General features: G+C 45.4%; 1 protein-coding gene across 8 annotated transcripts in view; it reads left to right on the top strand.

Annotated features, from left to right (window-relative positions):
* Positions 1-27,435, top strand: part of PALLD (palladin, cytoskeletal associated protein) — a 270,780-nt gene that overhangs the window by 209,313 nt on the left and 34,032 nt on the right. For 7 of the 8 annotated variants that reach the window (XM_079771702.1, XM_079771701.1, XM_079771704.1 and 4 more), the window contains one exon: positions 18,647-19,321. In XM_079771702.1, coding sequence (XP_079627828.1) covers positions 18,647-19,321 — 675 coding nt within the window. Of the gene's footprint in view, positions 1-15,763; positions 15,787-18,646; positions 19,322-27,435 lie in introns of those variants that run through there. The other variant, XM_079771706.1, reaches the window with a different exon arrangement.

Raw genomic sequence — 27,435 nt, 5'->3', positions numbered from 1 at the left:
ATCATTTTATACTCTCTTTTTGAACTAAGTCTTCAACATCTGGCGTGTTTTATACTCAGCGCACCTGAATTTGGACTGGCCACGTTTCGAGTGCTCAGCAGCCATAGGTGGCTGGTGGCTGTCCTATTTGGTCAGCACAGCTCTAGGGGACATAAAATTAGGTCTATACCAACCTTTACGCTCCAAACCAGTGTAGCAGAAACAGTGTAAAATATTCTAAATGGTCAACTCCATCTTTTCATTTACAAACTATATGGCAGGAATAAGAGCCAATCCCAGCAGTGGGTGTCTCATAGTTCATTCAGTGGAGACGTGTCCGTTGAGTACCTGCTGTGCGTTGGGGCCCCTGTCTAGGTCCTAAAACACAGCCATATACAACTGGAGAGAAAAAGTCCCCTCCCTTAAGGCGCTCACCTCCCAGAGCTGGAGTGGAGTGGAGTGGAGTGGAGTGGAGAGTGGAGTGGAGTGGAGTGGAGTGGGATGGGATGGAGTGGAGTGGGGTGGGGTGGTGCAGAGGGCTGGGCATTCAGGCAGAAAGTATAAAAACAGATACATAAAGGCAATAATTTCAATGATAAATGCTGTGAAGAAATAAACAGGATAATGAGGTAGAGTGAGACAGGAGTATTCTTCTTGCTCACTTACGTATTAAATGAGTCATTTAGGAAGTGAATGGGGCTGTGTGATGGGAAATACGTTTCAGTTCAGCCTTAGGCAAATACTTCCTCTAATTATCAAAACAACTGTTTCTTAAAAGATAATTTCATTATTTAAAAACACCAGTACCCAAAGAAATAAAGCAACTGGAGAACCTGGGTTCTATGCACTCGAAAGACCAATGACATCTCTCCCCCAGGATTAGCCGACATCGCTAAAATATGAAGCATGGCCTAAATAATACACAGTGAGACCGAACTTAGGAAATATTTTGTTGTTATTTTAACTGAGGCAAACAAATTAAAAAATCTTTATCTTTTGTTTCATATTTGCTTAAATTTCAAAGCTAATTACTTCCATGGAATTTGGTCTCAACTATGTGCATGACCAGTGAATGCTGTCCAAAGTGTAGGACTACACTGAATAATCTAATAAATGTATTGAATACGACAGTTTTGTGTTTTAAAAAAATAATCTTGGTATAAAGAGCAATAGAACTATCATATATGGTATGGGCAAGAGTAGGTTTACAGTTGTTCATCTGGAAAATAATACAAAAATTACTAAATAATACAAGAATAAACTCTGTTTCATGTATTCATAGCTGTCAGCCTACTTTCGCCAACCTCTGTGTATATCTGCTTACTGTGTATGGGCTAGCTTGGCAGGAAACACAAGAAATGGTCATTGTCTTCATTTGACACCTGGGGAGGGAAATTGGATGGGGATGAAGGAAGTATGAGATGAAGACCTACTTTTCAAGGTATCCTTTATGTATCTTTTGCCTTTTAAAGGGCAGCCAATTTTTAATTTTAATGAAGTTCAGTTGATCAATTGTTTTTCTTTCATGGATCACACTTTTGGTGTCTCATATAAGAAATCTTTGCCTAACTTGTAGTCTTAGAGATTTTCCTCTGTTTTCTTCTTGAACTTTTATAGTTTCATGTTCATGTTTAAGTCAAAGGCTCATAAGTGTGAATTTTTGTATAAGATGTGAGTTGTGGGTTGAGGTTCACTTTTTGGCATCTGAAAATCCAATAGGATTTTTGTTTTGCATTGTTTATCCCATGCACTTTCAGAAATAGGATTTCATTTCAAAAGAGAAATACTGTATAGAAATACAGTCTGCACTTATTGGTTATAATTATGAGTTCAGTTTTAAAAAGAAAAAGGTTAGTTATGACTACTATATTGATTTTCAAGAACTATCACTGTGCTTTAATTCTCTAAGCCAAAAAAGTTAAATTCCGTTGGTCAAAAGATTGTGTCGATTCCTTGTTTCTTCAAAATGATGGTAGTATTATTTCATAATCAAAATGATGGTAGTATTATGGGGTAAGAAACTAAAAATGTTACCTGCCATTTGTCAGGGTAAATTTGAATCAGACATTTAGATCAGCCGAAGGAAAAGAGGTATAAAGGTAAATGTTCTATCTCCAGGAGAGGGTAGGGATACTGGAAATGAAAGGGTATGAAGTAATTTGCCTGTACTAGAAGTCCTTAGGGGGAGATGGTGGAAAGGAACGCTTTCGTATCCCTGGGTAAGGAATGAAGCCTGCCACCAAAGACACAGGTTGAATTATCGGTAGATGGTCCACAGATTGCCTTCCAGAGGAAGTAGGTCTATTTAATGCTTTTATTTTGTTGCACTGAGTTAACCTGAGGCCACACACACCTTCTTTGCCCTTTCCGGGAGTTGGGGCTAGCCTCTCCAGATACATGCTGAACAAATGACTGTTGACTTGAAGATGCATTAATATCTAAGGTTCTTGCAGACCATTAAAATGCATGAATAATGTATATTTGAGGAAGGCTATATATATTTTTTTCTATTCTTAAATTTAGGACCATTTGAGTAATAAACTAAGGAGAGACAGAGACAGAGACAGAGACAGAGAGAGAGAGAGAGAGAGAGAGAGAGAGAGAAAGAGAGGGAGAGAGAGATATCCAAGGTTTAGATCAGTACTGGGGAGAACTGGAGGAGAAAGGAGATATGTTGCTGGGCCAATAAGCTTGCTAATACTTCCCCCTTGAGTTCAGTGGCTGACCTACCCATCGTAGGCAGCACTGTCCAGCTCCACTGGGCAGACCCCCACCTCCAAAGATGGGGAGAAGAAACCCCTCTCCCTGCGAGCAGCAGATCCAGAGCAAGCCAAGGAAGGAGGGCTGATCTGAGCCCATCCCGACCAAGAGGGGAGAGAGGCTACAGGCCAGGAATGCTCCTCTCCGGAAAGTCGCTCCATGTGGAAACACAGTGAAGGGTAGAGTGCCTGCTCCCTCAGCGCCCTGATCTCCTGCTGATGCATACTACGCAGTCCTCATTTTTCAAGCTAATAGCATGCTGCTCTTGAGAGGCAAAAAGACAGAAGTTTACTCTATTAATTTGTTAACATATACCATAAATGATTTTAATGTCTTCTGACATTTTTAAAGATTCTGTGGATCTTTAATTTACCCTTATGATATATTTGAGATATCAACAAATGTCCATGGCAAGAAAAAAAATCACTAGTAAATTCATAACGTTGACATCTGTGTACTTATAACTATTACACTAATCCTGTTTTATTCAGAAGGCATCAACAACAAAAATACTTACTAACATTGGTGCCCTGGTAGGAACTGCTGTGCTTCTGAGATTAGATATGTGCTTTGCCTTACCAGTGGACATAGTCAAGATAGAGCATGTTAAGAAGTCAAATTAGGAATTCAAGTGTAGCTAAATATACTTTGTATTATTTCTACTCAGTACTAATCCCTCAGACAATAATATCTTCGTATTTAAACTTGGAAAACATGCATTATGCTGAGTTGCTTACATGGATATGCGCACACGTCCGTACACACGAATGATGCGCTGTGTTCCGGGGCTGTAACTGGTGGGCGGTCGGCGCTGCGTTATTGTTCCTAAGGCGAGGCTCGCCCTCAGCCGCGGGAGGAAGCAGCCCTCTGGGAACCTGACCGCCCTGGAACATGGCTTTCCTTTGCTCTTTGGACTGTTCACCTGTACTCTTGTTAGCAGTGACTTTTTGGTTTAGCTGTTAGCGAAAGCCAGAAGTCCGTACCTTGATGTCTTCCTCGGAGAGACTAAGAGCAGAAAAACCACGTTACTCACTTCAGCTCAGTGACTGGCCTCGTGTGCGACACGTGGACACACTTTCTTATTACATTGCTGGACAGCGTGATCCAGGGGCTTCCGTGTGTAGCTCTCACGAACCTCCTGTGCACATCATCATACATACTGTACCCTCTCAAGTGGCTTTTTCCATGACTTGTTTTATATTTTAAAAAGAACTAGATCTGGGTGTATCTACTTCCTCCCTAAATGAAAGACCACCTAATGTATAAATATCTGACAGTATAACCACAAAAACCCACTGTGGTGTACAACGAACTTCATTAGTGACATCATTTGGAAAAGATGAATAAAATACAGTAAAATAAGCCCTATTACATCCATACATTCTACCAAAAGGCATTTCAAGTTTTTATCATATTGAGATGGTCATAAATATATTGTAGAAGGCTCCATTTGTTACAGTGCCAGAGTCCACAGTACACAGTCATATATAACCATGTTGGAAACTTCATGTAGCTATGATACATTTCTCTCCATTTCTTCCTTAAGAGTAATTACATTTAAATAGCTGGGTTGCTTTATCTAAGAGTTATTTTCATCATTTCTCAGGGAGGGAACCTCATTTATTAACCGTTCTTCCCACGACACATTTGGATGGACTTCACTTTCTGTTGGGAAGATGCGATCTGCCCCGTGAGGGGAGAGGGCAGCGCTGTCATGCGGCATCTGTCTCATCCTCTGGCCTCTAAGGAATGTCAAAGTCAGCTGGTCAAAGGCTAAGAAGGGTCAAAGCCATTTAAAATGTACAGTTCTTCTTCATGGTCCCAAGTCTCTTAATTCATGCTGCTAAGTGACGTCTCTTGAGCTTGCCAAAATGCATTTTTGGGTGTGTTTTTTTCAAGAACTTTGTCCTCTCTCTGGATGGGGGGTTAAAATGGAGCCTTGTGATCCGGCGAGGTGGGGCCTGCATTCACACTCCGGGACCCTTGGCTGCGTATCTTGGCCACTGACATTAAACTAGCAATGGCCGGCCTTCAGGAAAAAATAAATTACTCCTCTGGGTACCCAGGTCCGAGTGTGCATGCCTGTCATCATTTCCTCTCGTGAGATTGAAATGTGTAGAAAATGTCATTGGCAGCTTTTTATGTATGCAGACATGTTTAGTTGTTCAGTGCTAGGTCAATATTAATAGAAGTCTAAGAAGTCATCTTTATAAGTCAGTGTTGTTCATCATGTGGAAGATCCTTTTTTTTCTTTTTTATTCCAGTACATTTAAGTGATGAAGTCTCTGAGGAGATAGAGTAACATAACTTAATAATGTTCAGATGTCCAATTACTGAAAGACTGCATAGTGGATTTTACTGCTTGGTGGAACTTTAAAACGTATTTAGAGGGACTATTTAAAAATAGTCCAACTTTCTGTTTCACAGATATGAAGAAATGTGGGCCTCTCTTAGTCCAGGCCACACAAATAAATGGTGGCATAATCACTAATGCCCGGAACAGCGCTAAGTAGCCCGTTGGTGGGAGATGCAGAAAAGGGCTGTGTGCAATTTCAGAAACAAAGCTATTCTTTAAGAGTTCAGTTCCAATTGCTGAGAACCAGTTCTTTTCTTATTTCTTTACTAGAGGCCCGATGCACGAAATTCGTGCAAGAGGAGGCCTTCACAGCGTGGCCTCAATCCCTCCCTCACAGCCGCAGTGGCTGCCTGGATCCCTCCCTCACAGCTGTGGCGGCTGCAGCCCCGGCTTCGTCCTCAAAGGACATCCGGTCTAATTAGCATATTATGCTTTTATTAGTATGGATTTTTTCTACAGTGAGCATCTTTTTCAAAGAGGAGAATGTGGGACAGGACAATAAATATGTGGGTATTCTGTGCCAAGGAACTTCATTATGGTATTTATTACTGTTATGTGACATGCCTATTAAATCTCCTCAGAAATTTGGATTCACTTTTAACTTGAAAAAATGTGCATGGAGAATCTCTCCCAATTAGTGTCAACTTCCTGTCCCTACTCTGCATTTTCGGCCTTTGGTGTATGGCTGTAACTAGATGGTGTTTAGTTAGTAGAGACCAAGCATTTAACAGTCTCTCAATGTCGTACATGCTGGTGGATAATGCAAATACGGAAATAAGAAATTCTGGGGACAAATTTAATTTCTTTTTTTAAAATATATTTTTATTGATTTCAGAGAGGAAGGGAGGGGGAGAAAGAGATAGAAACATCAATGATGAGAGAGAATCATTGATAGGCTGCCTCCTGCATGCCCTACACTGGGGATCAAGCCCACAACCCAGGCATGTGCCCTTGACCAGAATCGAGCCTGACACCCTTCAGTCCACAGACTGACGTTCTATCCACTGAGCAAAACCAGCGAGGGCAGCAACTAATTTCTTAGTTTCAAAACCAACTCCTTCATGTTGCTTTGTGTATTCTTATATTTTCTCCAGTAAATATAAGTTTGTAAAACTTAGTATATAGATCATAAACGCCACCTTCCTAAAATTATACCAGTGAAATATCTTCAGGACATGGCCAGGTTGTTTCTATATGTAGCTGTATTGAGCTCCACCGCAATGGCAATATCCCCAGGAGCAAAGGGGATAGAAGTGACAAAGTTACAGCTACTCTTGGGTGGGACCCGCATTAGAAAGGTCCTCTGTGGCTGAAGAAATCGGAATGCCCGTGGACGTACCAGACAAGTCTGCACCTCAAGCAGAGGTGCCATAACATGATAGTCATCTGCACTGGTTCCAGCTGGGTAACCTTGAGAAACTTAGTATAACTTTGTGCCTCGGTTTCTTCATCTATAAAATGAAGGTAATAAAAGAGGCCTATCTCCTGGGGTTTTTATGAAGATCAAATGAGTCCATGTAGACAAAGCACGTATCAGGGCATCTGGTCCATAGCAAGTGCTCAGTAATAGTCAGGTATGATCATCAGTAGTGGTAGTAGTGACGCTGGTGGTGCCGGTAGTAGTAGTAAGAGTCACGATGGATTACATTCTTTGGAGGAGAGCCTCCCTGGTGACTTCAAACACAGGGAGTGGTTGTGCTCAGGTTGTGCTTCCAGAGTAGTAGGTGCTATCTAAGTCAGTAGCACTATATCTTTCTTTACAATGTGACTTTCTTTAAAATATAAGCTTCTGGAATTGCATTTATTTTAAGAATTATCTATTTATAATTTACACTAGAGACCCAGTGCATGGATTCGTGCACTGGTGGGGTCCCTCGGCCTGGCCTGCACCCTCTTGCAATCTGGGACCCTTCGGGGGATGTCAGAGAGCCAGTTTTGGCCCAATCCCCACAGGCCCGATCCAGGCAGGAGGGAGCCCGATCCTGTGTATTGAGCGTCTGTCCCCTGGTGGTCAGTGCACGTCATAGTGACCAGTCGTTTGGTCACTTAGGCTTTTATATATATAGATGTTTTAAGATTTTTATATATTTTAACCATTACATTAATTTTTATATGCACAAGGTTAAAAAATTTTCAAACTACAAGTTTAGATGAGTATAAAATACAAAAATAAGACTTCTGCCCAGCTAGTGTGGCTCAGTGGTTGAGCCAGGAGGTCACAGCTTGATTTCTGGTTGGCTGAAGGGAACAATGGTAGATAATAAAAGCAGATGTCTCCTCCTCTTGGAGTTTCAGGCAACTGTGATTTTCAGAAGGAACTCCTTCAGTTCTCCTCTGACTCCTGAGTCATCGCTTGCTTTTATGAATGCTCACTGCCATGTCACCAACCAATGCCCTTTCGCATTCTCCTTCCAGCAATAAAGGGCGACCTTCCCTTACACATTCTTTAACTTCCTATCAGCAGTTAAGAACTCCTAGCAGTATTTTCGCAACAATTTGAACAAGTCCAGACATCAGTGCTTCAGATTCCAGCCCCAGCACGGGGAGTTCGCCGCTGCCTTGGTAGAACACTCTGTTGGGTCTTTATGGCCCGCTACACAATGGGCACACCAGGAAACCACTTCCACTTTCTGTCCAGGGACCCTCTTTGTTATCTCAGGACACAGTCTATGCTTTGAAAGAGTGGCTGTAGACTCTGCAGTGTAGCGCATTTGCAGTGATGGGGGAAAGGGGCCCCACCAAGGCAGAGAATTGCCTGGAGATGACTCAAGTTTCTCAGCAAGTACTGAAAATATCCCAAGGCACTTCTCCTCAAGGTAAACACCAACTTGGGGCATTTTTGACTGATAACCAAATAAAATGGAAAATGGGCGCTGGTACAGGCTGAGCTGCCTGGGACACGAGAGAGTGCCTCCCGGATGCCAAATTAGGAACTGTGCTACCAGGTTCACAAACACTCTCATATGGAGGATGGGAGTTTCATATTTTGGATACTAAAAAGCCAGATGTATGAGTACTGTCGTTATTATAAACGAGCTCTGATTGTTGCCCCTCCCCACGGTCCCCATGAAAGGACACCTGGCAATCTCTTCGCAGGTGTTTCGTGACCTCCGTGTGCAAAGCACTGTGGGCATCACTCAGAACACAAGCCTGGCTCTGGGAGACGTGGCTGTGGGTGTGATAATGTCACTGCCAGGCCCTGACAGGGCCAGACTGGCCTTGTGGACTGGGCCATGTGGAGGGAGAAGGAGTTGGGCCATGTGGAGGGAGAAGGAGTTGGGCCATGTGGAGGGAGAAGGATGTTATTAGGAGGGCCTTTGAGAAGAGATAGACGTTGGAAGGGGCACAGAAGGATCAAGACAACCTCGGTGGGGGGAGAGAGGTTGTTGGGAACAGCGGGCAGTACGTGAAAAAAGGCCAGGAGGAAGGAAACCCCAAGGTGAGTTCAGGAGGCAATGAGACTAATTTGGGAGAATGGGAAAGTGGAGATAGAGTAGTAGTTGGAGATAAGAATGTTAGGGCTGCCTTGGGCCAAATAGTAAGAATCTTCAAATATCAGACATTATTAGGGGGAGAAACCAGATTGGGGTGAGAGGGAATCTATTTTAGACATGCTAAGTTTTGAGGTGGAGTTGCATGTTTGCACCAGATAGAAATAGGTAGTAATAGATAAAATAAGTGTAATTTATATATATATTTGATGTAAGAATGGAGTTTTGTGGGAATATAAAGGGGGGAATTGATACTGAAGATGAGCACAGTTATGTTTCCATTTATGTAGCAGCTGTTAGAACCCAAATCTCTTCATATTTTGTACCATTTTTTGGTTTATACAGCATTTTATGTTGTTCTGCCTTATTTATTTATTTATTTATTTATTTATTTATTTATTTATTTATTTATTTACTAGAGGCCCAGTGCATGATTTAATCATGCACCTGGTGCACCAGCGGGCTGTCCGCCGGTGCCCCAGGCCTTCCGAAAGCCTCCGGCGCTGCGGAGGCTTTCGAAAGGCCTTGCGCCGGAGCAGACAGGCGGCCAGGTCCCCCGCTTTGGCCTTTGATCGCGGGGGACCTGTCCGGCTGGCTGTCCGCCGGCGCCCCAGGCCTTCCGAAAGCCTCCGGCGCTGCGGAGGCTTTCGAAAGGCCTTGCGCCGGAGCAGACAGGCGGCCAGGTCCCCCGATTTGGCCTTTGATCGCGGGGGACCTGTCCGGCTGGCTGTCCGCCGGCGCCCCAGGCCTTCCGAAAGCCTCCGGCAGCCATGGTACAGACGCTGAGCTCGCGGCGCCAGAGGCGCCGCGAGCTCAGCGTCCTTCTGGCCCAATCAGCTACCCCGGCCACCCTGAGTCCCGCCCCCTGCGCCTCCTGCTGGCCCAATCGTGGGCGTAGCGGAGTGATGGTAATTTACATATTACCATTTTATTATGTAGGATTTTTTGGAGACTGTTTATGACCCAACTTGAACAATGCAATGAAATTCTCCTTTAGCTCAAGCTATTGTGAAACCAAAAATAGATCTCGGCTGAGATTGGACTTTGTGGCACAAATTGTGGTTTGTAGGTTATGGTTGTCATTGTTCCAACAAATAAGTGTAATTTAAAAATCATTTAGAAGTAAAGCAAGTGTTGCTGAAACAAACAAACAAAAAAGAATTGGAATTCAAGGCTGAGGTCTGGGTTAGAGACAGAGAGTAATGCCGGTAATGCTGTTGGCCCCTTGTACCAAGAGAAGGTAAAGAACGTTTACATCTTAATGGGATGCCTGCAGAGACCTGGCAAAGGACCAGTGAGGGAAATGGGGTGCCATGTTCATGGGAGAAGGACAGGAATGGTTGGTGGTGTCAGTGGCGGCAGGGAAGGAAAGGTGGGGAGCTCACACCGTCAGGAGGTACAGAGGTAGGAATGACAGAGGAAGGCCTGGGACTGCTGAATGCGCGTCCAAGCACAGCATAACCCTATCTTCACGTTGAACAGAACACCTTAAAATAATGGTTAGGCCCTGGCCGGTGTCGTTCAGTGGTTAGTGTCAGCCTACACACGGAAGGGTCTTGGGCTCGATGCAGATCAAGGGAATGTACCTGCGATTCAGGTTCGATCCCTGGCCCCGGTCCAGGCACTTATGGAAGCTACCAATCAATGTGTCTTTCTCACATAGATGTCGATGTCTCTCTCCCCCTCCCCCCCCCCGCCCCATTCTCCTCCTCTTCCTCTGCCCTCTCCCTCCCTCCCTCCCTCCCACTCTCTCTAAAAATCAGTGGAAAAAAATATTCTCAGGTGAGGATTAACACTAATAAAAATAATAATTTTTAGAAGGTTTATAAAATCAAGTCAAAAGGACCAAAAAAGTTTTGTGGCCGAAAGAGGGGAAAGGCTTATTAACAGAACAGTGGCGACTGAGCCACTGAAATGGTTCCTGTTTCTTTAAGGGAGAACATTATAGCAGAACCACATCCAACCCAATTCCCATGGGAACTGTTCGAGGCACACAAAACCCAAAAGCTGTTTTTCCTAATTTTTGGACAGAATTTATCTACAAGTATATGTGTCTTAAGAAAAAAAATGCAACTAATGTTAACCAATTAGGTGATGATTATTCATAGGATTAAAGTACTGCCCCAAAGGTATCCTTTTTATAAGATTTACTATGGAATTATTTTAGTTGGCCTCTAATGCCTTCAAAATCTATTATAGTTAACCAAAAAAATAAATAAATAAAAGATATATTCCTCTCAAAAACAGTTGAAACATGCGAAAACAGCATAAGTATAAAGCTGATATATGTATATGGATTTAGAGCAATATACTTGAACTTGGTGAGTTGTTTACAGTTCCTTTAACACTAGTTCCTTCATAATGTTTAAATGTTACTGGGCTAAAGAGTAAGGATCATAAAATCTAAAAATTTATTAGGGCCTTACAGATATTACATTATAAATTTTCACTTTAAAGTGGAGAAACTGGGCTCCAGAGAGGATAAGGGAATTATCCAAAGTCATAAATACCTCGTGGCCAAGTGCAGTTGAACTATTTGAACATTTCTCTGGTTTGGTTGGGTCTGTGTTCATACTTGTAAATAACCTGCGTGATCATGGCTTTATCTGTGCAAGATATCTTACTTAGAAAAACACGGCTTAGAGAAACACAGTTTTTCTAAGAACTACCTTAGAAAAACACAGCTGTGTGACCCTGAGTGCTGTATAACTTGATGGCACAGCTAGTGTTGTTACTTTAACAGAAATCTGGGGATTTTAATAAGATTCAATCGTATTTATTGAGCATCTAACAGGTGAACAGAGAAGGAGATACTGAAGATGAAATGTTTGAAAGGGGTAAAGAAATGAAAATACTGTTATTTGTCTTTTCAGTAGAATAAAGCCATTTGGTGAAAAGGTATAAATTGAATAAAGCCAGCGGGTGAGTAGGTAATGGTTGTTACTTTTGAAAGATATGACTCTTTTGCCCTTAGTAATAATTCATTCTTACAAATACAAACTACACACCACTGTTTTAGAGATATTCAACTCAGCAAACATGGAACTAATATGGAAATGACACGGGATGGGACAAGTCTACCAATGATAAAAATGGAAATTTGAGTAAACATTAGTCAAATGAAACCCTAAAATATACAAATTATTTACTTCATTGTAAGACTGAAAGTTGAGTATTTGTCTGTCTCCCCGCCCCCCACCCCCAATTTTTTAAAATCTCAGAGAAATTTTATACTTAAGTTCCTCAACATCCATCACTCAGGTGGCTTTGCTTCGGTTGTTCCCGTTAGAAATGAGATCACTGATTTTGCTTCAAGCATTGACAGAAAGATCAGAGAACAGATTTTTTTCCTTAAGAATGTACTTGATATCAACCTAAGAACTGATATCAAACATTTTCAGTTGGAAATAGTCCATATTAGTTCCTTTCATGCCCACTAAATTAGCATAGTTTTTGTAAGAATCAGCAGCTAAAACCTTCCTGCTGTTTTCACTGGCCTGTGTGGCAACAGAAATGGAAATTATTTAAGGCATTTCACTGTGAGGTGGAGTTGATGCTTTTAGAACCTGACCCCACATTCCTCCCCCAGAGAAGGCGAAGGCTGACATGCCCGAGCTCCGCGTCACTCGGCCTCACCGGGCTTATCAGGACCGTGAATGCCCCCGGAGCCTGTCCCTTATCACATGCGACTGATATTGGGACAACATCCTCTCCTCCCGGCGGGGCTGGCCGTGCTGGGCCCACGTCCTGCCCCGGGCCCTGCAGCCTTCACAGAGCCAGGCGACCGCCTACCCCACGGAGCAGCGGCTCTCCCCGCACCGCCGGAAGGAGAATTCTCCGCACCGGCCAGTGGGCTGCGGGCTGCATCAGAACACCATCTCCCAGCCTCTCCGGCCTTACTCCGCGTGCCCCGTGAGAGACACAGCCAGCCTGTGTACTCCGGACACTTTCCCAGGAGGATTAGGACTTGGTCAGCAGTTGCTCCCTCTCTTCTCATGGTGCATGAAGTGACTTCAACTAGAGATCCGTGTTATGGATGAAGACATAGAGCTACTGTCCTTCTGCAGCACGGCCGAATGCAGGCCTCATTTTAGGTGGGGGAGACGAGCCTCTCTAGAAGAGACTCCAGTTCTGTGCTCACTTCACTTCTTCCTTGAACCCTCCCAGGTTGTTCACTGCACTCAGTACTGGCTCTGTCTAGTCCACGTGATTTACAAAAGGCTCAGAATGAATTAAAGATCAAAGAAATGGTCTTTTAAAAAGTCACCTATGTCATTTTGCAATATCTGTTAAACACACATTCCCAAAGCGGTCAGTTTTCATGGTAGCTTTCTTGTATTTGTGGTATTTTGCAGAAAACCCAAGTCTACCCCTGCCCTCTCCCCCAGCGTTATGGGGAATGTATTTAAATTCATAGTTATTTTTCTACTTACATCCTCCCCTAAACCCAATGTAGTACATTCTCATTTGGCTCTTATTAACCTGTTTGTATTGTGTAAATGACTGTCCTCAAGGCTGTGATTTCCGTAAGAGGGGCAACAAGAACTTAGTGCCAAACCGAGTAAGTTGCTAGATACGGAGCCTCACCACGTGGACCTAGCTTCTCTGACGTGAAGGCCTAAATGGAAGCATGAGGAACAGAACAAGAACAAGACCATGGAAGCACAAATCCAATCAAGTCGTAGATGGACCTTTAATGAGTACACCCTGAACTGCAGCCCTTGTGGGAGTTGCATATTCCATCTATTTTATCAGTTCTCAGAATTAATATATTAAACTGCCTTGTACATAAGATCCTGAGCTAATCCCAGTCAGAGAGGAAAGTGTTGTGGGAACACACAGCAGTTTATCCCCTAATTATCTTCATTTGAAAAATTTTTAAATGCCCCAGCCCGTCGGGGGCGCTCTGTTACGGACTGCCCCTTGGGCTGTGCCTGGCCACACAGTCAGGTATAGAACCTGCAGCCAGGGACGAGCATTGGGGTTGTCACTGATGCCTCCGCCACGCTTCGTGCTGGGCGGGGTGCTGTGAGGGCGCTGGCTCAGGCTGTGAGGATGCTGGGGTGTCACGGTGCTTGTGCTTATACACAGCGGGAAGGACCAGAGCGGCCCCCCGGGCAGGCAGCTCTGCATCCTGCGGCGGCCTCTGTGTCACACGGTAAGAAACGAAAGGGAATATAGAAACCAGCAACATGTTTATTCCGAAAGCACCGATGTCTTCCAGTGTCGCGATCCCAGGAGCTTCCCCAGACAGTGAGAAATGCTCCCTCGTTATTGGTGTGAGCAGGGGAGAAATTGCTGCTCACGGGCCAGACACTGCTCCAGAGGCAGACTGGGAATTTCCAATTTGCACAGAAGTTGTTTTCCAGAAGTTCACTTTCACGTCCTTTATTTTGAGCTTGAGCGGCAGCCCCCCGGAGGAAGAGTGATATGCAGTAACAGTGACTTACTTGTATTCAGTCTTTTCTTCCTTACTGAGCGCTTTGGGGAGAAAGATGTAGCGCACACTATGGAGCCCACCAGGTTCTGCCCTTAGACAGGTGAGTTCACCTCACTAACCTCTGGGGAATTTAAAACCTGGGGATGATCACGGCCGCCCTCCCCGGGCTGTACATGAGTCAGCCCGGGGCCAGGAGCATGACAGGTGCTGCCCCTCGTCTCCCCCCCCCCCCCCGCACCACCCCCCCCCCCCCGCCACATGTGGCCATGTGAGCGGAAGGTGAGGAGCCGCTGCGAGGCCAGCCGTCTCGCCCCCCCCCCCCCCCCCCCGCCTCCGACCCCTAGTTCCCTGCGTCCCCACGTGCCACTGCCCCTCTGCCGTTGCCCTTGCCAGCTCCTTGCGAGGGCACAGAGGAGGAGCGTTCCCTGCAGTAAGGAGAACATTATCTCCATTTTTAAACCTCCGTTTTGTAAAGTAACCAGGATGGGTGGGTTGTCTCTTGTGCTGCGGACATTTATTGAGCTCCTACGGTCAGTCACCCCGCAGCAAGGAGCTGGCGGAGCCGCGTCCCAGGCCAGCACCACCCAACTGCCAGGCGCCTTTTCTCCTGTTCCCCCATGCCGCTGGCCGGCACTGTCTCCAGGCAGCTTTCACGGGGTGGCAGAGATGACCGAATTGGAAAGTAAACTGCGTTCTGCATCTGTCTGTCAAACCTGAAACTTTGCCTCTTCGACAATCTGTAAAACTCTTGTTAAAACCTGTGCCCAAACCATTGCAGGGGGGTGGGGAGTCCCCTCTGGGGGAGCAGGGGTCTTGATTGTCTGTAATGTAGGAGAATCCACTGAGCTAGTATTTACATATTCCCTTCCTGAGCTGCCAAGATCCTCTCTCATGGTGGTCCCATTTCACCCTATTAAAAAAAAAATCAAATTTGAAGTCAGGTATTCTTGAATATATTCTTAACTATGTAAATATCATAAATCTTGACTGATGATCCAGACCCTAGAGGCCCTATGGCTGCATAAGAGTTAAATCCTTAGGAGGCAAAGATGACCACAGACTTCAAAAAAAAATCATGTTGAAGGTCAGGGTTCTTTTTTACTGTCTTTAAAAAAAAATGTTTTCCAATTACAGCTGGCATTCAGTAGTATATGATTTCAGGTGTACAGCGTGGTGGTTAGACATTTATATAACTTATGAGGCGATCCCCCCTAAAAGTCTAGTACGAGGTCAGGGTTCTGTTCTGTGGACATGTCTGGTGTAGGGAAAGGGGCCAGGGACAGACTGGTCTAACCTGGCTTAGGCAGGTAATGCTCCGTGACCTTAAGCGAGTTACTTACTAGTAAAATTCCTTTCCTATTTGTAAAGGGACTGTGACAGGTACATGACAAAAAAATCCAGACATCTCATTTCCTTAAATATTTAAAACTTTACAATTGAAGGAGGGGTTGGAGTAGGGCCTTTCTTAGTCCTTTTGAATTGAGGGTGTGGTGGGGAGAGGGGGAAAAAAGCTGGGTGGGGTTTGATGGAGTAGGTGTGCAAAATAGAAGACTTGAACTTTGACACTCAAAGTGTAGCTGCAACTAGGGCTGTCTAGAACTTTTCATCTAAATGTTCAACCTTTACCCAGTATTTCCAAGAGGTTCAATTCAGTATCATTTTATTTCATTTTCAGAGAAAAGGGCTGCTGAAAAAAATGGGGAAACCAGAAAAGTGATGAATTTTTATAATAACTTTTAAGTAATTTCCAAAGGCCACAGGTATTCTTCCCTTTCTGGTACCTTTCATTTCTTTTGCCTTTTTACCTTGGTAAAATCAATTTTTATTTTAAAAAACACAAAACAAAACAAAAACTTGCCTGGCTGGTGTGGGTCAGTGGTTGAACATTGACCTATGAACTAGGAGGTCATAGTTTGATTCCCAGTCAGGGCACATGCCCAGGTTGCTGGCTCGATCCCCAGTGTGGGGCGTGCAAGAGGTAGCTGATCAATGATTTTCTCTCTCCCTCTTCCTTTCTATCTCTCTCCCTCTTCTTTTCTCTCGTATCTTTTAAACTTAATGAGGACTGAGAAAATGACTTAGACTTGGGCATTTCATCACCTCAGAATCCAGGTGTCAGATCCATTTAATTCAAGTATTTTTTAAAATGATGATTTGCACAGAAATCAAGTGAGACCCTTGAAGATTCAAAATAACTGTTTTGCTCTCCCTTCCCCCACCCCTCAAATTCCCTGAATATTGTCTTCCTCACTCAGTGCAAAATGGGGAGAGTGGAACCCCAGCAGACTTCCTCATTGCAGTGTACACCAGTAGCCAAAACACTAGAATGCCGACTCGTTTCTTGTGAAATGCTACATGAATACTTTCTGGAACTGTCACTTACGACTAAAAGCAGCATCTCAGCAGCTTTGAGCCCACTTGGCTTCGCAAACTGGGTGGTTCTTCTTAATGCCGGAGTGAGTTGGCTGGAGCCCGAACAGAAAGTTAGAACCGGTACGGTGGTGGTCTGGGCTTTGCTGCTCTGGCTTCTCTGGAGACTGGCTTCTCCGGAGCCACTCCCTAACCCTGGGTAGAGGACCCATCACACCACACACAAGGTATGACATGATGTTTGCAGCAGCCACGCCAGAGCTGCTACACAGAGATTTGCTGATGTCAGGCCAAGCTGAAAGTCCCTCAAAACGCAGGCTGGCCCAGGGTAAGGGCGCTGTGGCTTTGAGGAGGACCCCACAGACCACTCCCAGGCCAGGTGCACAGGGCAGGTGAATGCTGATGAAGAACATTCCAGGAATGGGATGCATTTTGCCACAGCTGGGAAATGAGATGGTAAAGGCAGGGCGGCCAGAAAGGAGTGTTTGGGGATTCAGAATGAGAGCACTGCATGATGGGTTTTAGAGCTGCTGGGTGGTTTTTATGAGTTCTATTCCTGGGCCAGTTCTAAACACATGAGCAAGGAGCACATGTGCTACACAGCCTACCCCAGCCGCACAGACATCGGACTTCGGTGTCCTGGAGAATTCCAGCAGTGGCGGGGATGCTTGTAAAACGCTGAGAGTACGTTCCCCGGGACCCACAGAGTTCTCTGGTGCTGGAACCTTGGAAGCTCTGCACATTATTAAGCATGTGGAATCATCCTCTCTTTATAATTTTTAGTTCCCCAAAATGTGTAATCACCCAGGAATCACTTTACTGGGTGATTACAGAAGCGAAGAGCAAACACAGGAAGGCAAATAGGACTTTTTTGCTGATGTTCCCACAGCTAATGATGCTTAATAACAGATCTAAATCTTGTTTTATACCTTTACCAGCAGCTTCAATTCCTGATATTGTCTTGGATGTATAAAGGCTTGATTTTTGAAGATGAAATACCTATGGATAAGGAAGATTTTGAGTTTTTGGGTTTTATTTAGTTTTAAAAGGTGTAAAGTTGGGCCCTGGCCAGTGTGGCTCAGTTGGTCCAGTGTACCAAAACGTTGCGGATTTGATTCCTGGTCAGGGCACATTCCCGGGTTGAGGGCTCAATCCCCTGTAGGGGGCATGCAGGAGGCAGCTCATATATGTTTCACTCTCACATCGATGTTTCTCTCTCCCTCTCCCTCTCCCTTCCTTTCTCTCTAAAGAAAAGGTTTGAAGTTGGGAACATACCTTTTCCCCTATTGGTGGAATGAGTATGTGGCCTGTTTTATCTGCTTGTTATAGTGCCACCTTCTGTTGAAGTCCGTTTTGACAGCCATTGGTCACGATGCAGTGAATATGGGAAAACTATATAAAATTCAGTTAAAAAGGAAAGCTTCTGAGTAAAATATAGCTAACTGCTAACCTTAAAAATTCAAAAATTAATTTAATTTAAAATTTTAATTCAAAAATAAAAATTCAATCTCTTCTTGGTGGTGGAAAATACTTGGGGAATTAAAACTGCATTATTATAAAATTAATAACTTGTTATTCCTTATTAAACACCTACATTTAAAAAATAGATATTATTGCATATGTTTTAGATATGGCACAAAATAGCTAATATTTTTATCAATATTTATTAAGGTTTGTATAAAAATTTGCATTTCGGATTACTAATATTTCAGGCATGGTAAATTTTGCACGTTTTTTAGGGAACAAATGCAGAAATTGCAGTGGATCTAACCTCCCCTATCAGCCTGTGGTGTTTACCAAAGGCAGAGTTGACAGCATGGAGTAGGCAAAATGGACTAACCTAAGTCTGCCAAAAACAACTCCTATCAAGTGGGTTTTTTCCCTTTTAATTTTCTCATTCTGATAAAATTCTTATTCTGAAAATTGGCTACAAATGAGAGGCCTGAGACTGGTGTCAAACGTTTTTCTTTCAATACTTCGGTTCCATGAGAATGAAATACGGCTCTTGGAAGTCGGACCGAGTTCCCCTCATGATTTGTATAAACTGATCTGAGTCGATAGGTAAAACTTAAGTCAGACACGGGGCTCGCAGGTCACCCCGGATGCCTCCAGGCTGGTGGCCTGTGCCTGGCTCTCCGGGTGGAGCGGGCGGCGCGGGGAGCCACCTGCTCACGGCCTGACCTCGCTGCGCCCAAGGAGCCTTCCTTCCCGTTCCCTCTCTCAAGCTGTCGCTTTTGTCTCTCTTCCCAGGGACCCTCTGAAACTCCAGCAACTGCAGAACCAGATCCGCCTGGAGCAGGAGGCCAGCGGGCGGCACCCGGCGGCCAGCACCCCGAGCAGCGCGCCCCCCTCGCCGCCCTTCCCGCCGCCGCCCGCCTTCCCCGAGCTCGCGGCCTGCGCGTCGCCCTCGGCCCTGGAGCCCATGAGCGCCCTCGCCTCGCGCGCCGCCCCCGCCATGCAGTCCTCCGGCTCCTTCAACTACGCGCGCCCCAAGCAGTTCATCGCGGCCCAGAACCTCGGGCCCGCGTCCAGCCAGGGCACCCCGGCCTCCAGCCCCAGCTCCTCCAGCCTCCCGTCGCCCCTGTCCCCGACGCCCAAGCCTTTCGGCCGCGCGCCCGCGCCGCCCTTCGTGCAGCCCTTCGGCGCCGAGGCCGAGGCCCCGTGGAGTCCGTCCTCGCCCTCGCCCCCGCCGCCGCCGCCCCCGGTCTTCAGCCCCACCGCGGCCTTCCCGGTGCCCGACGTGTTCCCGCTGCCGCCGCCGCCCCCGCCGCTCCCAAGCTCGGCCCCGGCCTCGCACTGCGCCTCCCCCGCCGCCCGCTTCGGCCACAGCCACTCGCCCGCGGCCTTCCTCAGCTCCATGCTGCCCTCGCAGCCGCCGCCGGTCGCTGTCAACGCCCTGGGCCTGCCCAAGGGTGTCACCCCCGCGTGAGTGACAGCCACACCCTCCCCCTCCCCCCTGGGGTGGCCTGGCCCCTGCCCCGTGCACCCCTTGACCTGCAGCCCGAAGGGGTACCACTGTAACCTTTTTACATACCTACCTTCTTCCGATTTTTAAATTCTCATCGCAACTTAACTAAGCTGCTCTTGCCCTTACTAAGAGCAACCCTTTCTTCTGCCTTAAGTAACAGGAGATCCTCTCTGGAGCTACCCACATCTAAGCAGAGCCTTTCCATCTGATGGCAGTGGCCTCAGCTACCACTTCCTGAGCACAGTGCAGTTCACCTATGTCCCCTCATTTGACACATTTCTAAGATAGAGGAAGGATTCCAGTAGTTAAACAGCTTGCCAGGCTCACACAGCCACCACATGGAGATTTGAAGTGCCTGTCTGACTCCACATCCATGCTCAGACCACCAAACTATGTACCGTCAAAACCGGTTCTCAAATGTCTCCTATCTCCAACAATTCGGTTCTTGACCCAGTTGTTCACAGAAAAAAATGTCTCCGTTATTGACCAAAACTTCCGTTTTCGACCTTTCATGTTGATACCTCAGCATGACAAAAAGTGTCTCTCGGGCAACAAATAAAGGAGAGAATGCTTTTAAATCCACAATTAGCACCATTTTAAAACATAAAGAGGCCATCAAGAGTGCTAATGTTGCTAAGGATGTGAAAGTGCTCACAAAACAACAATCCCAGACAGTTTTGGTAGGAAAACTGTTGTGGATCGGATAAAGGAAAGCAGTTAGGCAGTGACAGTATTTCGAAGGCAGGGATATATGAAAAATCCCTTTAATGCTAGTAGGGGGTGGTTCCATAAATTTAAGAAGTGTTTATTTAATGATTAAACAGGGCATGAGACATGTACTGTATATAAGAAAGGTTAAAACAGGGAATCATTTGGGAGTCTGGGACAGATTAATTCCATTTACATTATTTCTAATGAGGAAAAAGGATTTGGTTTTTGAACAATCGCTTCTCAAACAGCGTTCCAGAGTGAACTGAGTTTGAGAAATGAGGTTCCTCTGTATCTTAATATTTCAGATCAATATTACAATAGAGGTGGAGGGGCTTGGTTATTAAGTATATGCAATGTTTTTGAACTATCTAAATTAACAGAATTAGTTTACATTTAGGTAGTGGTTGATTGGAAGGGGGTGCATGTAAATGTCTTTATGTTGGTGATGCAAGTAAGTGAGGCCGTGTGCAATCTAGTGAAGAAATGATGGTGCCGGTTCTGACCCCAGCCAGCAGTGACCTCAGGGGAGTGACAGGGATCCTCTGTTTCTCTATTTGCATATTATCTCAGACCTGTCTTTCCTTATGTCACAATGATGACATGCAGCCCTCCGAAATTTTTAAATAGAAAATCTATGTAGATAAACACGATGACATCTACGAAGGTACAGTAAAGCCTTCAAAGGAACATCGTACGGGTGTTTGGCATGTCTTGTTGAAGAGTAAGTGTGTAAAAGCTAGCACCCGCTCGTTTTACTGAAGAGTTCAGAAATAAGTACGTGCTAGCAGAGGTCAAGCCAGTTCCCATACCTCAACTCCTCCTGTTGAATCCCTCCCTACTCCAGAGTCTGCCAGAATCCCAGTGTTGTTCAGAGAGAAAAGAAGGAAACGCTACTAGAGAATATAAATGAGAAGACCTTAGGGTGCAGGCTCTTTTCATCTGTGTGGAACAGTGTTCCTTTCTGGGCTGTACGAACGCCGCCTTAGAAAGAGCATTGCTGTGTTGGACTGTGACGTGGCGTGTCAAGGCGCTTTGCTTAGCAGTGTCTTGTTTTGTCAGGCACCTTCTAAACGTTGATTACATGAATTCAAAATCTGGCTTCTCCTCAAATCTTTATTGGAAAAAGTTCAGTCAAATGAATACATAAATAAGTGAAATAAAGGAGAGGTCTGTGCAGTAATGATGTGATAATGGGCTTCTACTGAAAGTTGAGTCAGTCAGATTGCCTGAGAAAACCTTTCTCTTTCTCCCCTGCTTCTCTGAGCTAGGAAATGAAGTATTATCTTGATACAAAGACACTAACTGCTAGCTTCAAAAAGTGGGTGTTTGTTGCATGACACTTTGTCCTCTCTTGTAAGACGAAATGGTACCAAATCTTGCTTCCTAGGGAGGTAAGTACTACATAAAGAATTTACTGCTCCTCATGTCTTTGATCAAAGAGTAGTCTATCCAAGGCAGTGGGTGGTCATGCCTTTTATCTTCCTAAGTGGGAACAGTGGTTTTATTCTGATCTTGGACTTTGAAATTATCTGAAGAAGATAAAAACCTTAAGAGGTTTTACGATCTTACCTCAAGTAATAGAAGCACTTGCTTCTTATTAGCATGTATTGCAGTGACTCATTTTATAGAGTAAAAATATTTTATACTTGCCTCCACAAGAGTCCAGTAGCTCCTGCCTTTTCTTTTAAGTTAATGGAGAAGTCGTGCTGGTTTTGTGGCTGTACAGAACTGTCCCCACAGGTAGTTAGGTGCTGGGACACTGAGGATACGTGGCGATGCCAGGCAGCAGATACCTAGCTCTGTGCCAGCCCAACAAGCCATCGTTATATGGCTAGCCTCTGTCTTCTAGAAATGTTCCTGTTGCTAAGGCACACACTTGAATTCTTTCTTTGGGTTTGACACATGTAACTTGTAGGACATTTTTTCCTCGGGCATAAAGTGAGGAACATTTTTTTCCTCGCTTGCATTGTGAGTGAAAAACAAAAAGGTAGCTCTTTATTCATTACTAGAGGCCCAGAGCAGGAAATTCCTGCACAGGTAGGGTCCCTAGGCCTGGCCGGTGATTAGAGCCAATCTGTGGGGCGACTGGCAGGGCAATGGGTGGGTGGTGGCCGCTGGCACGCACCTAGGCTTGCCTGGCACCGCCCGTTTACCGGCGCGCCCGCCCCCCCCCCACCCCCCCGCCACCACCATTCGGGGCCTGCGGGCTGGGGGCAGCTCCTGCATTGAGCATCTGCCCCCTGGAGGTCAGTGCGCGTCATAGTGACTGGTTGTTCTGCCGTTTGGTCTATTTGCATATTAGGCTTTTATTATATAAGATAATAAGCCACATAACTTGCAAAAGACTTTCAGGGCTGCCACAACTAACTGGCATCCTTGAATTTGGAGGAACTGCCAAACTCTTGTGAGATGAATCTTTTCAGTTACTTTCATTCATATGTCATTGGTTACTCATGGTCATTGTGACAGCAAATTCAGTGTCACTTGTGTGTGTTATTTCTCTGATTCAGGGGTAGGGAACCCTTTTCCTGTAAAGGACCAATTGGATATGTATAACATCATGCGTGGGCCATACAAAATTATCAACTTAAAAATTAACCTGCTATATCTGGTCAAACATTTAATTAACTCACCCCTAATGCCTTGGCAGGGCCAGGCCAAATGATTTCTCAGGCCTTACGTGGCCCTCGGGCCAGACATTGCCCACCCCTGCGTCTAATTGGACGGTTCTGGCGTATGTGTCAAGTTGTAGTAAATAGATGGATGACACATCTCAGTGAAGTAGAAAAACATTAGGGTTTTTTTTTTTTTTGCCTGCCTTGTTTTACCAAAATTTTTATCAATTTCAGATACCTGTTTTCTCACTCAACTGCATACCAGCCGTTGTAATCTGTCTGCATGTTAACCATTGTCCAACTTGTTAAAGAATAGGTTGGTTATTTACTAACTTTCTAAATGGTCTGTGGAGATAAGGTTCTATTTCTCAAATGTCTGGGTCGCAGAGGTCGAGGCGGGGAACACAGGCCATGGGTGCCGGTGATAAACCCCAGTCAGGAAGACAAACGGGAGCGAGCAGCCTGGAAGCAGCGGCATTCGGTTGCTGGTTGATTGCGGTTTGGGGAACCCCTGGTGCCTTTCTTCAGGCTGCCACGCTCCTCCCGAAGGTTCCCGGGGTCACCATCAGAGGAAATGCCGCCCTCCTCAAGGCTGCGGTCAAACGTGGATGTTGAAATGACTGGATCTCAGATGGAGGCAGTGAGAGAACATGCCTTAGAAAGAAATGTGTGCACTTTTATAGAAGGACTGTCTTCCACTCCCCTCACAATTGCTGACAGGCTTACAGCTTCCATTGCTGTAACCCCGTTCTTCTAGCAACCCCATCCATCCGCCCTGAGAGCTGGGGGAATCCCCAGGACTCGGGAATGGCACCCGGAGGCAGTGCCGCAGCCCTGTCTGTGCTGGTCTCTGAGCGGCTGGGCCACCCTCGAGGGGAACCACACCAGATCCAGCCCGAGAACCCATTGGCACTGTGTTTTTTGCCCACCTTGACATTCTTGGCATCTGTTCTCACAGAGGGGTGCCCCATAGCCATATGCTGCACTATTGCATAGTCTCCGTTGCCTCTCTTCTAGAAGTAGGGCTTTGGTTTGAAACACTACCCCATGTTTGTCAAGAATAAAAGCAGGTCTCAGTGAGAGCCTTTATACAGACGTATTGAGAGCTTTTATTCTGCAGGCACTCGGCCCTTTATAGACATGATCTCATTGTCCCTCCCGCTCCCTTCCCCATTTATAAGAAACAGATAGGTGGGAGCACTGTCCTTACTCAAGGTGACAGGGATTTCCCATGGCGCTAGAATAAGCTTAAGCAAGGAGGGTAGTCATTAGATCTAATGACTTGCCCGGTTTATCTCTAAAACATCTGATGTGTTATTTCTTAATGAAAGAAAACTGCTGCAGACCAACAAAGCAAAATCGCCTGAGCCTTAAGGGAAAGTTCATAAACAGATGCAGATGCACTTCGGTTTTCCAGTCAAGACAGTGATTGGATGGTAACTAGTAGAAAAGACAAAAGCTGCATTGGACTCTGCAGACATGACCCAGGGTTCCTGTCCTGCAGGAGACTGGTGGGCGGGGCCTTGTCAATCTCCATTAAAGGCGAAGGCTGAGAGGGTTGGGGGCTGCCCCAGGGCCTTGCCATTGGGCTCATTCGGGTCCTATGCCATAGAGGAATCTACACAAAGTTGCAACCAATCCTGGCAAGTATGTCCCAGCAAATGAGCAGGAGAGGTCTCGGGGTCTGCTGTGACTAGTGACAATTCTGTTAAATTGTCTGCTCAGCATGAGACCTGCTCCGTCCTGGATGGCTCTATATGGAGTTGTATGGGGTTAACAAATAGGTGTAGCACACAGGTGTGTGTTTATTCTTTAGAGAACCCAAAAGAGGATGTGAAGAGAAGCTAATATGAGTATAAATTGATCCATTTTCCTTAAGCATGAGCTTCAGGTGCTCACTGTACTGTAATCACTTTGGCTTTAGCTATACAAAAACTCAGTTTGTGTATTTTGGGCCCTTTTTTTTTTTAATATGGAACGCTTCACAAATTTGCGTGTCATCCTTGCGCAGGGGCCATGCAAATCCCTGTATCATTCCAATTTTAGTATATGTGCTGCTTAAGCGAGCACGATTTTGGGCTCTTTCATATATTAATTGGCATATAAACATGAGGGATAATGAAATGCCAACACGTTAATGATTTTGCTCACTCTGGACTGTTGTGGAATTTTGTTACCATTAGATAATCACTGACTATGAGAGGACTCTAAGTAGTTAAAAATTTTCTCCAGCTGCTAGACAGGTTCACGACCTCTTAAATCAGTGTTGTACTCTGGAGATTTGAGTTCCTGAAATACACTGACCGAGTTGACCTAGACTAGTATATCAAGGGGAGGATGCTCTTAAGATTATTCAGTAGCCAAGGTGGCGGGGGGGGGGGGGGGGATCTTCGGGGATTTGGTGGTGGTCGAATCTGGAAGATTTGACCTCCCAGATGCTTGCATACATGCTTGAGAGGGTTCTGCCCCACCCCCACCATATGGGTATTATTTGTAAACTTACTGTTGAAGCCAGAGTAAATAGTGCTGCTTTCTGCACAGTGGGGCTGAGTGTGTGAATGACAGAAGGCTGTGTGTGGGAGGCTTGGATGGGCCGTTTAGTGGTTGAGGTTTGCTTCTGGGTAAGGGTTTTGTGAAGGGTGCTGCTTTGGGTAATGGTTTTCTTGGAATAAGCATTTTACTTTTTAATTGTACAAATCATCTCTTTGTCACCACTCTTTATTTCCTGATGAGTTGTTGCTCTTCATTTATCAAAAGTAGGGGCCATCTGGGGAACAAACCACAGCCATTTTACCTTGAACTCCAACGCAGAGTTAGCTTTATAGGAAAACAACCCATTTACCAAAACTTTGCCTCAAAAACTTGTAACTGCTTCTCTTTCCTGGTGCCTCCCCCTTCCAAATACTCCATTTTGGTTCTTAACCCAAACTTTATATACTAACCCCTTAACTCTGTACTCAGTTTCTAACACAATTTCTAATTATTTCCTGAATTACATTAGTCCAAATGAGATACTCTCTGGGGGGGAAAGGTTCCATATTAAAACAAGTGTGAGAAATACTGTAGCCTGTGCCTGTACCTTCCCCAAGGCTCACAACACCCTGTCAACCCTGCCAGGCTCATTCTGGCCAGGACCTTTGAGCTGCCCAGCTCTCCCATAGGTCCTCACACAGGTGGCACCTTCCTGTCACCTGGGCCTCAGCTGTAGTGTCAGCTGCTCAGAACTGGGATTAACCACACTGTCTAGTCATCTCCTCACACTCCTGTCCCTTCACAGCGCTGACCACCTGCTGATATGTCCTTCCTTCCATCCTCCCTTCCCTCCCTCCCTTCCTCTACTTCCTCCTCCTTTCTCTTTCTCTCCCTCTCCCCCACCCCCACTTTAGGATATAAGTTTTGTGAGTATAGTCACTTAAGTTTTGTTCAGCATTGTATTCCTAGAGCAGAGTTGAACACTGAAAAGGCCATCAGTAAAGGTTAATTCCACATTTTTGGAAACTGTAGCCCAGGGTTCATGGCATCTTTTTTTTACCTCCTTTCCCTCTTTCATTCCGTTTCCCTCGGCCAATCCCGTCTTTGGGGCTCACTTCCATGCTAGCTCGTTTCTGTAAGCTGTACATCACCGCATGTCATTTTCCCAATAATGCTGGGAGATTCATGCATTTAAAAACCTTCCAATTGCTTCATTCATTTCAGTGTTAACTGCTCAGAATCAAGAAAATACGTGTGCCTTAAATTTCTGTAAGGGAAAATAATGTCTTTAAAAATAGGGTAACAGAGATGAAATAAATGCCCTTCGCATGCTGGTGATCTTCCTATGCTTAGGGAATTGGCTTGTTAAAAAAGAAATACAGAACCATCGGGGTGTTTGTATTGGGATCAAAGAGTACTTTAATTGTATCTGAAGTTATAAAACACCGAGTGGCAGGAACCCGTGCCAAAGGGAATGTCCCCTGCGTGTAACGTCCTCGAGCGGTGGTCCTCAGGTGCTGAGGTCCCCTGAGAGGCGAGTGTACTGAGAGACGCCTTTGAAGTGACAGGACTTATTCCATAGTAAACAGACAGGTGTTTACTTGTCCAAGAGAACTGTCTTTTTAAAACACAGTTCCCTGCCTCCCTAGTTCAGGGCTCCGTCCTGCCCTTGATAGCCGTCCTTTTGCCCCTTCCATGCTCATCTGTGCAGAGAACACAGCTCTCGGCCTGTCTGCCTGCAGACACCCGGGCAAGCCTCCTGTCATCGAGGCTGCTCACCGTCACACAGTTGTGCAACTGGTTTATGGTGTTGGGTGCAAATGAGTAATGGGAACATGTGTGTTCCCACTAAAGCTGGTGTTCAATGAGCTCCCTGTCTTTAGGACCAGCTTTCAGGTGCCTTCAGAACCTAGCTCTTCTAGTTCTCAGATGCAAGGTTGTAGTCAAAAGCAACGAAGAACTTTATTTCCAAAAGTGTGTGATGTTTTTACTTGTTCTGAACCTGACGTTACGTGTGGTTCAATGTCCCACGGCTCTGGCACAAATGATCTTGCCTGAGGAGGGAACACAGAGAGAGGTCAGAATTGGAGATGGAGACAGTGCATCCATGCACTCACTCCACCCATGTGCTTTGGAGGCCTGCTGTTTGACAGGCACTGTGATTAGCAAAGGAGGCATGGTGGGAGAGCGGCCACCAGGACATGTGATGCTCACATGTGGTAAGGGTTATGAAGGAAACAAACGTGGTGCAATAGTTAATGGGTCGACTTAGG

The sequence above is a fragment of the Cnephaeus nilssonii genome (assembly GCF_951640355.1).
Source record: "Cnephaeus nilssonii genome assembly, chromosome: 5".
NCBI lineage: Eukaryota > Metazoa > Chordata > Mammalia > Chiroptera > Vespertilionidae > Cnephaeus > Cnephaeus nilssonii.
Note: the sequence above shows the minus strand (reverse complement) of the source record. Positions and strands in the feature narration are given on the sequence as shown.